This window comes from Macaca mulatta, chromosome 9, assembly GCF_049350105.2.
Source record: "Macaca mulatta isolate MMU2019108-1 chromosome 9, T2T-MMU8v2.0, whole genome shotgun sequence".
NCBI classification, from domain to species: Eukaryota; Metazoa; Chordata; class Mammalia; order Primates; family Cercopithecidae; genus Macaca; species Macaca mulatta.
Window position 1 is genome coordinate 126,984,191 of NC_133414.1, and position 15,830 is coordinate 127,000,020.

At 36.3% G+C, this 15,830-nt stretch overlaps 1 protein-coding gene across 2 annotated transcripts in view; it reads left to right on the plus strand.

Annotated features, from left to right (window-relative positions):
* Positions 1–15,371, plus strand: part of FHIP2A (FHF complex subunit HOOK interacting protein 2A) — a 45,997-nt gene extending 30,626 nt beyond the window's left edge. For both annotated transcript variants that reach the window (XM_028826899.2, XM_028826900.2), the window contains 4 exons: positions 5,872–6,015; positions 11,376–11,516; positions 11,879–11,982; positions 12,083–15,371. In XM_028826899.2, coding sequence (XP_028682732.2) covers positions 5,872–6,015; positions 11,376–11,516; positions 11,879–11,982; positions 12,083–12,188 — 495 coding nt within the window. In that variant the 3' untranslated portion in view covers positions 12,189–15,371. The remainder of the gene's footprint in view (positions 1–5,871; positions 6,016–11,375; positions 11,517–11,878; positions 11,983–12,082) is intronic.
* Positions 15,372–15,830: the final 459 nt, after the last annotated feature.

Consider the following 15,830-nt stretch of genomic DNA (forward strand, 5'->3'; position numbering starts at 1 on the left):
TGATGCAGACAGTGATTCACAAGTATAGTCCCTCTGCTGCCCAGCTCTGACTCCTTCAGCCCTTGCGTTTCACCTTTCTACCTCACTGAAACGACTTGCTTGAAGGTTTGCGCTTAGGTGCTAAATTAAGGAGCCTTTTCTCATTCTTCTTTCCTCTTTATAGCATTTTACATTGTAAGATTTTAAAAATTGTATTAAAAAATTCCTCCTGGAAAGAAAACTTGTATTGAGATAAAATTCAACATTTTAACTATTTTAAAGTGTACAATTTAATGTTTTTTAGTATATTCACAATGTTATGCAACCATCATCACTAATGCCAGAAGATTTCTATCACCCCAAAAAGAAACCCTGTACAAATAAAGCAGTCACTTCTTACTGACCCCTCCTCCCCGCCAACCCCCAGCCCTGGCAACCACTCATCTGCTTTCTGTTTCTATGGCTTTGCCTATTCTGGACATTTCACAAAAATGGAATCATACTATATGTGGCCTTTTGCATCTGGCATTTTTTACTCAGCATAATGTAATGTTTTCAAGTTTCATTCAAATTGAAGCATGCATCAGTACTTCCTTTCTTTTTATGGCTGAATAATATTTTATTGTATGGATATTTTGTTTATCTGTCAGTTAATGGACATTTGGGTTGTTTCTAATTGTTGATTATTATGAATACTAATGCTGTGACTATTCCTTTTTTGTTGAATACAGGTTTTCCACTTTCTTGGGTATATGCTTAGTAGTAAAATTGATAGGTCACATGGTAATTCTATATTTAACTTTTTTGAAGAACTGCCCAAATGTTTTCCACAGTGGTGGCACCATTTTACATCACGCCAGCAGTGCATGAGGGTTCCAATTTCACCATTTCCTTGCCAATACTTTTTCTTTTTAAATTATAGCTACCCTAGGAGGTGTGAAGTGGTGTGTCCTTGTGGTTTTGATTTACATTGCCTTATGACTAATGAAGTTGAGTAACTTTTCATGTGCTTAGCAGACACTTGTACTCTTCTTTGAAGAATATTTAAATCCTGGCCAAGTGTAGCGACTCACACCTGTAATCCCAGCACTTTGAGAGGCCAAGGTGGAAGGATCACGTGAAGCCAGAAATTTGAGACCAGCCTGGACAATCCCATTTTTACAAAAATTTTTAAAAAAAATTATCCATGTGTGGTGGCATGCACCTGTAGTCCCAGCTACTTGGGAAGCGGAGGCAGGAGGACAGCTTGAGCTCAGGAATTTAAGGCTACAGTGAGCTATGATGGTGCCACTGCACTCCAGCCTGGGCAACAGAGCAAGACCCTGTCCCCAAAAAATAAAAAGTAAAAAAATCCTTTGCCTGTATTTTAATTGGGCTATTTGTCTTTTTATTGTTGAGTTGTAAGAGTCCCTTACATATTCTGCATAGTAGATCCTTATCAGATATATTATTTACAGATATTTTCTCCCATTTGGCAGTTGCCTTTTCACTTTTTTGATAGTGTCCTGTCGTTCGACACGTAATTTTGGTTTTTTGTTTTTTGTTGTTGTTGTTTTGAGACAGAGTCCCACTCTGTCATCCAGGTGGGAATGCAGTGGCACGATCTCGGCTCACTGCAACCTCCACCTCCTGGGTTCAAGCGATCCTCCTGCCCCAGCCTCCTGAGTAGCTGGGATTACAGGCTTGCACCACCACACCAAACTAATTTTTGTATTTTTAGTAGAGATGGAGTTTCACCCTGTTGTCTAGGCTGGTCTCGAACTCCTGGCCTCAAGTGATCTGCCCACCTTGGCCTCTCAAAGTGATGGGATTACAGGTGTGAGCCACTGCACCTGGCCAAAAGTTTTTAATTTTGATGAAGTGCAACTTAACTATTTTTTCTTTGTGCTTTTTGTGCCATACCTAAGAAATCATTGCCTAGCCAAGATTACATAGATTTTCACCTAAATCTCTTTCTAAGAGTTTCATGGTTTTAGTTTATCCATTTAAGTCTTTAATCTATTTTGAGTTAATTATTGTATATAGTGTGAAGTGGGATTCAGATTCATTTTTTTTGCATGTAGACATCCAGTTGTCTCTGCAGCACTAGGTGAAAGGCTATTTTCCATTTATTGACTCTAAGTGTAAAGTTTATTTGAAGACTCAATTCTATTCCACTGACCTATGTACCTGTCCTTATCCCAGCACCACCCTGTCTTGATTACTGCAGCTTTGTAGTAAGTTTTGAAATTGAGAAGTATGAATCCTTTAACTTACTTCTTTCTCAAAATTATTTTGGCTATTTGGAGTCCCTTGTAATTCCATATTAATTTTAGGATTACTTTGTCCATTTCTGCAAAAAAAAAAAAAAAAAAAAATTTTCAGTGTACAGTCTTACAGTTCCTTCATTAAATCTATTCCTAAGTATTTCTTTATTGTAAGTGAAATTATTCTGTGAACTTCATTTTCTGATCTTTCCTAATGTAGAAATACTGCTGGTTTTCGTGTATTGAGCGTCTATCCTATAACTTTGCTGAAGTTGTTTAAACCACCTCCCACCCCCCATCCCAGCCCCCACCATTTCAAACTTTCTCCTTTTTTAAGGCTTCCACAGCATCATTCTTTGCTGCTGCTGCTTTTAGGTCTCAGGTGTCATTTTTACTCTGTCCCCATATTATGATATGGCCAAAAAAACAAAACTATCTATCAGTGGCCCTGTTTTCTATCTTCATTCCTTTGATATTCTTTTGGTTTAGCATTCATCCTGTCGTGAATTCTCTATCTGAGGTGTCCCCAAAGCTCTAGCCTCAGCCACTCAGATGTTCTTCTAAGACCTCAGACTTTATCTTTCCAAAGTAGAACTTACAATTGATTCCTCTAAAACTGCATCTGCTCCTTTGTTTCCTGCTCTGGTCAGTGGCACATCCATCCTCCTGGTCATCCAAGGTTTTATTTCAGAGTTGCCTGGGTGGGATTCATTGGTCTTCTATTCTCTTTAGCCTCTAGTCTATTGCCAAGTTTTATCAGTTTTGCCCCTACTATATCTCTCCCGTCTGCCCCCTTCTCCATTTTTGCTTTTTGCTTTCAGAATCCTAGTTTACATCTTTATTACCTCTGCCAGGATTACAGTAGCCTCATCACTTGTTTCCCCAGCTTGTTCCTTCTGCTTAGAAACCATTAACAGATTAATCTCATTCAAGTGTGCATCTGAGAACCCCTTCTTCTTTATTAACTCATAAAGTATAAATACTTAGACATCAAATCTTACAATTCAGGATCCTTTTGGATCATTTTCCAGCCTGCTTTTCTATATTTCTTACTATGACTTTCACTCGCTATCCAAATATAACATTTACGTGCATTAATTGATGCTATTCTGTTTGTCTGCAAGGTTCTCCTCTTATTTCTCACCCACCATCTGATATCTATATTTCTCCACTGTCTTCAACATCCAGATTAAATGGCAGCTCGTGATTTATTCTTTTTACCCTCTTTCTCCTCTCCCTTCCCAACAGTAAAGGTAACTACTCGTCTTCATGTTCATGGCATTATCTCTCATCTTGTGTGGTCCTTTGTGTTTTCTTTCTTGTCTTGGGGTTGTAATAATCAGTCCCTTGAGGGTAGGATTCATGCCTGATTTACCATTAAATCCCACAAAATATGTACCTTAGAACTTTATACATTTTACAATATCAGTAACTATTTAGTATTTGTTGAATAAATAACCAGAATAAAATATTTCAAAATTTGAAAAAGAATTTTAAAATTTACAGTCTAAAATTTGAAATTTCTCAAATCTGAAAAATATACATTTAATTTTCATTTAAATTATTTGGATTGAAGTATGCTATTATGTATAACTAATCTGCATATGCACATAGTTAATTCATAATACTTTAAAGTCCACATAAATACATGAATTTGTCTGCATGATGAATAAATTAATGGAGTAGCAAGTAACATTCAAATAACAATCAAAGACAATAAAAACATATCTTTTCGGCACTACCGATTAGATTTTTAAACTGCTTTTATTCTTTCTGTAAAGTTTCTCTCATTTTCCATTTTGTGATTAAAATGCAGTTATGATTGTTTCAGAAATATTAGAAAAACAAAAAGGATAGAAGAAATTAAAATATTACTTTCCAAGTCAGAATATAAGAAGTATTAATGTAAAAATTATTTCTTAAAAATTGAGATTTGGGTCGGGCGCAGTGGCTAACACCTGTAATTCCAGCACTTTGGGAAGCCGAGGTGGGCAGATCACTTGAGGTCAGGAGTTCGAGACCAGCCTGGCCAACATGGTGAAACCCCGTCTCTACTGAAAATATAAAAAATAGCTGGATGTGGTGGTGCATGCCACCGCGCCTGGCCATGTTCCGTCGTTGTTGTTGTTGTTGTTGTTGTTGTTGTTGTTGTTGTTGTTGTTTTGAGACGTAGTTTCGCTCTGTCTCCCAGTCTGGAGTGCAGTGGCGCGATCTCGGTTCACTACAAGCTCCACCTCCCAGGTTCACGCCATTCTGCTGCCTCAGCTTCCCGAATAGCTAGGACTACAGGCACTTGCCACTACACCTGGTTAATTTTGTATTTTGTAGTAGAGAGGGGGTTTCACCGTGTTAGCCAGGATGGTCTCGATCTCCTGACCTCGTGATTCACCCGCCTCGGCCTCCCAAAGTGCTGGGATTACAGGCGTGAGCCACCGCGCCCGGCTGCCATGTTCTGTTTTAATTTCAGGTAATTTCTAAACTAGAGAGGTCAAAGTAATTTTGCTTTATTAAATAAGGAGAATCTGAAGAGGGAAGGCATATGGAAGAAAACAGTGCTTTAAATTTCTTTTGTTTCAATTCAAGTAAATTACATATTGGGGAGACTTTTAAAACTCATTTTTATTATATGAAATATTCTTGTGTTTGTAAATATTCACACTGCTTCACTGATAACTATCTGTAGTGAAAGACTGGGTTTTTGTTTTTGTGGTTTTTTTTTAAATTTCTAATCTGTCACAGACCAACACTTTTGTAAAATACAATAAAAATGAATTCCTGGCCAGGCACAGTGGCTCATGCCTATAATCCCAGCACTTTGCCTATAATCCCAACTACTCGGGAGGCCGAGGTAGGAGAATCTCTTGAATCTGGGAGGCAGAGGTTGCGGCAAGCCAAGATGGTGCCATTGCACTCCAGCCTGGGCAACAAGAGCGAAACTCTGTATCAAAAAAAAAAAAAAATTAATTCCTATTATAGAAAATGAAAAGAAAAAAAAGACCCGAAATACAAACCCTGATTATTTCATACTTAGATTCAACAGACATAAAACTCTTCATAGTCAAATTGTTAGGAATGCTTTTAAGTGCTTGCTCTTGCTTTTTGTCCTCATCTCATGGTGGACGGTAATGAACACTTTGAGGACCAGCACTGGTCCATGGACCATTTCTGAGTAGCACTGTTTGATCCTATCATAACATCATGCCTAGTGTGCGTCCATTCTAGGAATGGCAGGCTTGTCTTCTCAGATAATGTGCATCAGTTCATCTGTGGTATATACCATTTTAGAATACATTTGAAACCTTGGCTAGGTCTGACTTTTCTTTCTAAATGTCCTCTAAATCGGTGATGAAAGTAACTAAAGCGTTAACTTCCTTTAAAGGAAAGAGCTGTTGGGTATTTTAGTAAAGTTAAAATGTGTCTCTTTTTCATCAACTTATATTGGTACCAGCAGTTAATATAATCTTACCTGTGCCCCTAGTCACAGAAAGATCTGTGTCATCTGTTCCCCCTCTCCCTTGGTACCTCAAGCATAGCAGACATTCTGCATTCACATGGTTTTTTTTATATGCCTATTTGAGGAAATCATTTCTATTTCATCTTAATTTGTTTTTGTTCTTTAATGATTCACATGCTTTTTTCCCCGTAGTTCCGGGACTACTGTGCTATCTGCTTAAGATGGGAGTGGCCTGGGTCTCCAAAAGCATTGGAAAAGTGCAATTTAGAAGCAGCTTTCTTTGAAGGTCATTTTTTGAAAGTGCTGTTTGACAGAATGGGAAGAATTCTTGATCAGGTAATACATTTTAAATTGCTAATTTTCATGTTATTTTGTTGCCATTCACCACAAAATCATCTCAAGTCTTGGTAGATCTTCAGTAAAGTGCTTTTATTGTTTTCTTACTTTTTCCACTGGGTGACTTTTTCATGAAGATTGATTGCCAACAACTGGCAGATTTCTGATGCATTCTGTATGTTAAAAACATTTATTTGGCCTGACAGCTGCTACAGCATTATCTATCTCATGATAGGCCATTGTCTTAATATCCTTAACACATTTTGGAGATGATTAGAAGTGCTTTCCTTTTATGACTTGCTTAGCCTTTTAGTTAGTACATTTAGCACAAATACAGATTCTCAATTTAGAAGACCCTAAATGTCAGTTCAGATTGAATCTTGAACACTCTGGTCTCAATAAAATTACAGAATAGTGTTAGATGAACCTGACTCTTTAGACAAAGCTTATAAACGATACTCATTTTCATAACAGAGAGGTGAAATAAAAAAGGTTAATGTACTCCTTTAAAGGTGGATAAAAATCACCATCAGCTGATAGGTTGCTATGTACATCTCATCTGTTAAGAGAAATAAATTTGGGATTATGGAATCCCTCCTTCCATCTCTCATTGGCTCATAAGCATAGTGATGAGAGAGCTTTGAAATACTTGACCCATTAGAATATAAACCTGAAAGAACACAACTAGCATAGTACTTTCCTCAATGTAGAAACTGAGTGGACCAATTTGGAATTAATTTTCAATTGTATATTAAAGTACTTGTTCTTTTTTAGCATTTTAGTTAAATGTTTATGTGAGCATAGGGAGTTATAAAAGAAATTTACTAAGTAGGCTGTCTTCAACAACCAGAAAGTCAAATAAAGAAATTGTAATCTAAGAAATATTTCACTATGTTAGAGTTTAGTCAGCATTGTTTCTGACAGTAATCTCTATAAGAGACCAGGTCATTTTTTTTTTTTAACCTCTCAATAGTATGTGCTGTATTTCTAGTGTTGCTTCGGTTGGTTGTTTTAAACCTGACAACCAAGGTATACAAATCTGGCTATTAATAGGTATTATGGCCTCACATCATGGCTGGGTAAACCTCCTGGGTAGCCAGGATTCATCAGTTTATTGTTTTCTTTTTTTGTTTTTTGTTTTTGTTTTTGAGCCAGTTTGCTAGGTGTAGTTTAAATTTGATTAAGCTAACAAGCAAGAGTTAATAACAATGAGTGTCAAGACAGTAATGTTTAGAAATTTTGACCAAAAGTATTAAAAAAGAATCTAAATTTTAAAAAGTAGTTTCTGAATTGGAAGATCCACCCTGAATCTTCAAACTTGAGCACTTTTTCTCTAGTTTGTAGAGTGCTGACACAAAAGGATACATTGAAAGCAGAATATCTGAAATGCTTAAAATACTTTTCAATTTCACCAGATAGCACTTCATAGCACAGAGCTGATTCATAGACTGTTTCAATCATTCTTCCTGTAACCCTGTATCATATAGGCCAGACAGATTTCTAGTATTATTTTATAGATGAGGAATCCGTGGTTTCAGCTATGTGACTTACAGCTAGTAAGCTATGGAGCCCTGCCTGAAACCTTTTATCTTTAAAGCTCTTGAGGCCGGTGCACCTTAGTCCCAGCTGCTCAGGAGCCTGAGGCAGGAGGATTGCTTGACCCCAGGAGTTCAAGGCTGTAGGGCGCTATGATTGTGCCTAAGGATAGCCACTGCACACTAGGCTAGGCAACATAGTGAGACCCCGTCTCTAAAACGAAATAAAAAACAGAAAAACCCTTGATTTTTCAAAGCCTTTTTGGTAAGAACATGGTATAGTCTGATCTCAGAGACGAAACACGAGTCCTAGGAAGAGGAAGTTAAGCATTTTTGGCCTAGTTTCATTTTCTTTCTTTCCTAAACATTTTTGCTGAGAGTGATGCTTGCTTGTAGTTTCTTTTTTTTCTTTCTCTATTTCTTCTTCCCTTTTTTTTTTTTTTTTTTTTTTTGTGACCGAGTCTCGCTCTGTCACCCAGGCTGGAGTGAAGTGGTGTGATCTTGGCTTATTGCCAACTCTTCCTCCCGGGCTCAAGCGATTCTTCTGTCTCAGCTCCCAAGTAGCTGGGATCACAGGCGCACGCCACCATGCCTGGCTAATTTTTGTATTTTTAATAGAGACGTGGTTTCACCATATTGGTCAGGCTGGTCTCAAACTCCTGAGCTCAGGTGATCCACCCTCCTCAGCCTCCCAAAGTCCTGGGATTACAGGTATGAACCACCACGCCTGGCCGCCTTCTTTCTTCTTTTTTCTTTTTCTTTTGTTTTCCTCTTCGCAGGGCCTTTTCTTAGTATATATTCCTAATAGGGTCTAAGTAACCTGACTGAGATTAAAAATTTAATGAATAATTTGGAAAGTGGCTAAAGTCTTCATGCATAATTGAGAAGTTACGGTATCCAGTATTCATAACACTATTGTGTTATCACAATGCTAATTTTAAAAAAAATCATACTACAAACATTTACTATTGTTTGTAATGGTCGTGATTTTAAAAATATATTAAAATACTAAAGTCCATAGCAGAATGTAAAGAACACTGGGAACATTGTAAGAAGGCCAGATCTTGTCCCTGCCCTGAGCGTGATGAGTTTGAATTTGATCAAGTAACTTAGCTACTTGTCACATTTTCTGATTGTTAAAGTGAAGTTGATATTACTTTTTAAACTCAAAGTTTATTATCTCAGAATTTGAGTTCAGTCCAAAAACATGGGCCAAGTCTATTTGGCATGTCATAGAAATCTGGCTTGCTTTCCTTTCAGGTAAATGCTGTATAAAGTATAAAATAAAGGGACCTCAAATAATAGATATAAACACTTAACTACCAACAACCTCCAAAAAGGCCAGCTTGTTTTAAAGTTATTACGAATAGGAAGTAGAGACCATTTCAGAGTACAGTGAAACAAATTTATCTTGTTGAAATTTATTTTCATTTTTACTACATTAAGAAATCTGTGTCAGCCTTACATTTCTTAAGCAACTTATGACCTAGATTTATGTTAAAATAAACTACAAACCAAAGTAATGCCACACAGAAAAAATACAAAGTCTAAATAGTAATATATTTGTTTAAAGCCAAATTGTATTGATTGATTGATTTAAGCATCTGCAGATGGCAAAATTTAGTGACCTAAAAATCTTAGCTACCTGCAGTGAAGAGTCATGTACAATTCTGGACTTAAGTCATATTTTAAATTTTTTCTACTAAATGCATTCTTTTAAATTATTTTTTGTAAATGATTCCTTCATATCTAAAATACAATTTAATGTGAATTCATTGTTTATTATGAGTTGAGTCTCAGAGAAGGCTATTCTGTTGCAAATATTATCAAGGGAGGAGGAATGGAGAGAAGTTGGTTAATGAGTTAGAAAGAATAAGTTCTAGGAAATTAGTTAACAAAAACTTATTGTATATTTCAAAGGAGCTAGAAGAGAACTATGGTGTTCCCAACACAAAGAAAAGATAAATGCTGGAGGTGATGGATGTCCCCGTTACCCTAATTTGGTCATTACATGTTACACATTGTGAAATGTATCAAAATATCACATGGACCCCCAAAATAGGTACAATTATGGTACATTAATAAAAAATACCCAAAAGCCCCCAAGTATTACCAAGTAGGAGAATTTGCTCTTAAACTATCCTGTACTGGGAATACATATTTCCTTTCAATTACCTTGCTTATCACTAGGTTTTGAAAAAAAAAAAAATTACTTGGAGCAGTTTTTGTTCTTTAAAAAAATCCACGTTCATGAATCTAGTAGTAAGTTAGAAAGACTAAAATGGGCCTTACAGCATAGGACTTGAGCATGTTTGTTTATGTGACAAAACATGTACATCGTAGCGTCTGTAGCTGTGGTGATTTTCAAAAGATAGTAAAATGCTGAAGTCTGTAGTAGAACAGGCACGTGCGCGAACATTCTCCACTGAATGCCAGAGATTGACTTCCTTATTGCTATTCACTGTGATCAAGGCTTTGCAGGTTGTTCAGTGGCTGAGAGTAAAACATTCCGCTGTGCTGGCTGATGCTGCACTTGGTCCTGACTCCCTGTTCCCTCCACTGTGCTGCAGCATCTGTCTCACTCTTGCCACCTGGGTTCTCTGCAGCCTCCTCACTGTGGTTAGTTTTGTTGCAACCAATTTGTTTCCTTTGGCTGCTTAGAAGAAGCAAACTGGAAGGGGTGAGAAGTTTCTGTTGAAAGTTCTGAGCAAGTAGTAGCAACTCTTTGTCTTGTGTGCCTTTTGCTTTGATGTTGACATAACTCTGCAAAGCCCCTTTCCGTGAAGAATAAACAGACAATTAGAATTCAAGTCAAATCACAATATTTCGTACAAAACAAGTGTGAGGAATGTACACAGATACACAGTTGTTTGGGGAAAGTTAATACTCATGCAAGAAATGAGATGATCCCTCTCTGTAATCACCGTTTTGAACCTTCTCATTCGCTTTGAGGCATAGGGTCGTCATCAGTTCTATCCCCAAGTACTTTCATTCTGGTGACAAGGTTCTGTGATTTGACTTTATTTTACTGTCTATGTGTTTTTGGAAATTGCCTGTAGTTGAATAATCTGAGGTGAGGAATATCACTTCTGAAATTACTGTATTTAAAAATGTATAATATTTTCCCTTCTTGGTTTTTGGTCTTAGGCTCAATGGGTCATCTGTAATTAATATTATATATGATACACTGGTGCTTTTTCATGACCCCTTGAGCAATTTCATTAATTGAATCAACCTGCATATAATAAACATTCTGACTATGTCACTTATTTGCCTTTATATGTTTATATGCTTTTTAAACCTTTTTAAAGAAGTTTTAGGACTGTGATGTATGTAATTTGAGATGTGAGAGCTAGTTTAGTTGTAGATATTTTCATTGCAGAAAAGCATGCAGAGCAAGAAGGAAGATGGTGGATTCTCCCTTTTTTTTTTTTTTTTTTTTTTTTGAGACAGAATTTCGCTCTTGTTGCCCAGGCTGGAGTACAATGGCGTGATCTCGGCTCACTGCAACCTCCACCTCCCGGGTTCAAGCAATTCTTCTGCCTCAGCATCCCAAGTAGCTGGGATTACAGGCATGTGCCACCACGCCCAGCTACTTTTGTATTTTTAATGGAGACGGGGTTTCTCCACGTTGGTCAGGCTGGTATCGAACTCCCAACCTCAGGTGATCCACCCACCTCAGCTTCCCAAAATACTGGGATTACAGGTGTGAGCCACTGCACCTGACCAGATTCTCCTTTCTTAAAAGGACAAATTGAAATAGTAAATTAAGTGCATAGGTATACATTATTATTAAATGTCTTTCTGTTTTTTACCTCTCCATAGCCATATGATGTAAACTTACAAGTAACCTCAGTGTTATCTAGACTTTCTCTCTTCCCTCATCCACACATCCACGAGTACCTTTTGGATCCTTATGTGAACCTCGCTCCTGGCTGTAGATCTCTCTTCTCTGTAATTGTCAGGGTGAGTTACTGGTTCTGTTATATTCCCTAGGATTGATAAGTCTGTGCAATTAATATGTTAACATCATTGTATGCAGTTAGTGTCACATAATGAAAAATGTATCTACTGCTTCAAAGTAATTGTTATACATATATATACACATTATATATAATTATAATTATATATAATTATAAAATTATTTTTAATAATATGTAACTTTTATTTTAAAGAATTAGGTATGAGTCCTTGGTTAAAGATGATCATATGAGTAGTGAAAATTTACATTATTTATTAAATGATGGGAATGAAGATTTTTTCTAAAATCCTGAGGTTGTCTATGTAGCTGATTTCGGGAACTGAAGTGCCTTGCCTCTGTGATGCAGGTTGTTGGAGACCTTATGCTTCGAATCCAGCGTATTCAAGACTTTACTCCCAAGCTTCTGTTAGTCAGAAAGCGATTACTTGGTTTGGAACCTGAAGGCCCTCTGTAAGTTCATGTTTTACGTTTTTTTAATCCAGAAAGTTCAGTGAACTTAATGATCTGCTGATACATTGAATTGATTTATTGTCTGTTTTTCCCTTACCAGTATTGACCACATCACACTGCTAGAGGGTGTGATTGTGTTAGAAGAGTTCTGTAAGGAGCTGGCGGCAATTGCATTTGTGAAATATCACGCTTCCTCCACACCATAAATAACATCTTTCAAGTAACTAGGGGAACAGAACTACTGTGTACATTTCATCAAAAAAGACTCAGCTCCACCCAGCCACAAGAGGATAAAAAGCCTTTTTAAACGAAGTATTGCTGTAAACTGGACAGAACCATTAAGAACCTATTGAGTGGACATTCTTGGTAAAATGTTGTATAATGTTGTTTTCATTGGCTTTATCATAATGGTTCTGTTATAAAATTGCACATTGTCGAATCCAGGATACAATCAAAGGAACTTCAGGAAATAAGCATTTCTAATGACTGTGTTTGAAAAGCTGCAATATTTCCGATGTCATGACTTTGATGATATTTCTGTTATATTAATATCCTTTTAGGTAGCAAGGCATTTTGACATTCTCTGGGACTCAAATGCTTATATTATTTTGGATTAATAAGTAGCAAAAAAATCACTAATTTTATAACTTTTTAAGGTCAGAATTCTTATCAAACAAAATATGAAAAAAACTGTAAATGAGAAAAAATACAATTCAGAAACCATTGAATGAATTAATTATAGGAGATAAAAATGTGTAGAGCACCATTAACTTTCTTCAGCTTTTTTAAGAATAACAATTTAATATGATAAATTCTTGATCAATATATCTCTATTTTTAAAGAAATGTTCTTTTACTCTTGTGCACATAGCCATGTTAGTGATTTTCTTCATGTATGGGTCCCAGTTGATTTAAACTGTGTCATTTTCGCAACAATGTTGAATTTATGCTCACCATTGGTAGTGTTTGCTAAAACTGTATTTTTTTTTAAACTAAGTGAGATGTACTGGGTCGAGAACCTTTTACCCCCCTCTCTCCCTCTCAGAAAATTGCTTTATAAAATTGCTTTATAATTTGATTTTCTTACTGAAACGCATGGTGGTGTCTAGGTGAGGAACTGACTGATAACCCTTGGCAGCAATCAAAATGCCAGTGGCTCCTCGATGTTTACATTTTTTTCTAGTTTGTTTGGTCTTTTGTTTTAAATGATTCTAAAGAGATTAAAGAAAACAGACTTTTAAACGTCCTGTTTACATGTTAAAGGATTTGGGGAAATTGGGTATGTATGTGAATGGGTATACATGTAGGAACCTGTAGTTCAGCAAAGCTGCGCTGGGCACAGCATGCTTGTACTCGACGGACAAAATCGTGTTTGCTAGTCCGCTTTCTATTTTTCCTTTAAGTGACACTGATCACTCAAATACTGTTTTTAATCTATTGTTTGTTTTTATCTGACATGTTAAGCAGCAGCACTTTCCTCTTTATCTTTTCATTTACTGATATTTGGGGGAACAGGCTATCAAAGGCTCCAGCTTGAAGGGAACTCTCACTACCCCCCTAGGAAGTTATTTTATGTAGCATGTTTGTATATATGCATTGTGTGGCGTGTGCGTAGAGGCTTGTTTTACACCTGTCTGCTCATTTTGTTGTATTAGCTTTTCTGGTTTATTTCATAGTTTGTTTTTGCTATTTATTAAGAACAATATCAAAAGATTATGAATAGCATCAGCTCTAGAATGCTTACCACTGTTAAAACAACAAAAAGACTAAACCTCCAATTTCATGCAAATCTTTATTAGCTTATTCTAAGAAATTTATTAAGTAAAACAAAGAAAAAACAAAAGTGGGAGATAGTTATTTTGTGCATGATTGTCTTTAAATCATTTTGAATGATGTGAAGGCATTATTCAGTTTGCTGTGTTTTTTAAATCACTTCATAAAGGGAACACTTCGACATTTACATTTCTAGATGTAGTAACAGTCTACTTCGACGTACAAGTATTTAAACTAAGGCATTAAGAGATATTAGATATTTCTTAATGTTTTCATAGTGCTCAATAGGTGTAGTAGCAATGATATTACCTCTGAAACCAAATACTGTTTTATCCTTGATTTCACTATGGGACCTTATAATTACTCCATGAAACCAAGCTCAGAAAAGCTTTAACTCTTGTATGTGTGTATGTGTATGCTGCTTCTGAAAATATAATTTTCCTAAGTTATTGTAATGACTTTAATTTGTAATCAGCTAAGGCTTAAGATTTCATTTGTTTCTCATCTAAGTTTCTGTTTTTCTTCCCTTCTTTTTTTCTTTTACATTTAGTTCAGAGCTAGAGCCAGTACAAGCTCTCACAGTGAATTCAATTTGTTAGTTGAAACGTTGTACTGCATCACTAGTCTTTCTTAAACTGTCTGTTGACAGCTGAATATTTGTTACTCAGTACTCGCAAAAACAGTGACTAAAATGCACTATGTTGAGTGGAAAGCACGGTCATAACAATTGATTGCCATAGCAAGTTCCAAAGTGAATTTCAGCCTTGCTTCACATTTGTATCAATAAGTACGCACATTTTTAAAACTTTCTAACAGCATAGTCTTTGGGTTTGTTTTTAGTTATGAGCCACATTCTTTACTTGATTTAACTCAGATTTGTCTTAGCCTATTGCCATATAGTACTCACCTTATAACTATGTAACTTTCTCATAATGTATCTGTTTGTGCAATATGGAAGCTGTGAGTGGATTCATAGCTTTCTGGTTTAATTGTACATTATTGTGTGTGTACATATGTATATATGTGTATATATAAGGACCAAAATTCTTAGCTCGCTTACACTGTTGCTAGTGTAAACATTGTTACACTTAATTTTACAGGGCACAAATTATGGAATTACTTCATAAATTCATGGTAATGTTTCCATAAATTATTGCATTAATATACAATTACCATTTAATTATGAAGTCCATCAGTATTGACAGAAAAAGTTACAGTGAAGTGCTAAAACCACATTATATGGTAATTATATTTTGGGTTGCATAGTAAATCAAATGTGCATGTCATTGTGACACTTTATGTGTTAAAACATGGTAGATAATCACATTTCTGGGCCCTGTAAAATAGTGTTACTGTAATACTCTGTTTTGCCTCCTGCCTTGTTTACATTAAACAGGATATTTGGTAAATTTTTTGTATCGAACGTTGTGTAGGTTACTGACAGTGTTACCAACGTCTGGAATTCTTGGTCCATCCGTGGAGAAACTCTTCAGATGGTCATTGTGTACCTACTCTCTCTTCAAAGGAAGTTGTGATCAAGTTCAACTTTTTGTGCTAACAATGCATGCAGGACTAAGAGGGATGATCTAAAAAATAAATAATGTAATTTAAACAAAATGTCTTATGTTTTTGTAAAATTCTACTTGGGAACGTTTTATCCAATGATAAATCTCAAGCAAGTCTTAACTTTTTGCACCCCCAACACACAAAGGGATATGGCACACCACAATCAGTGGGTCTCTATAGTATTCTAGGGAGAGAACAAAAAGCAATATATCTATTTGTGGAGGAGAGATGTGTAGCTTGAAAAATTCCCCCAGGTAAACCTCATAGTAAACCTCATATATTTCCTCCACCTCCCTTCTTAATAATCACTGCACAAAAGGAAGGAATGTTATGCACGTCTGAGAAAAACAATTTTTTTTTTTTTTTTTTTGAGAGCCTCGCTCTGTTCCCCAGGCTGGAATGCAATGGCACGATCTCAGCCCACTGCAACCTCCGCCCCCTGGGTTCAAGTGATTCTCCTGCCCCAGCCTCCTGAGTAGCTGGGATTACAGATGCCTGCCACCATGTCCA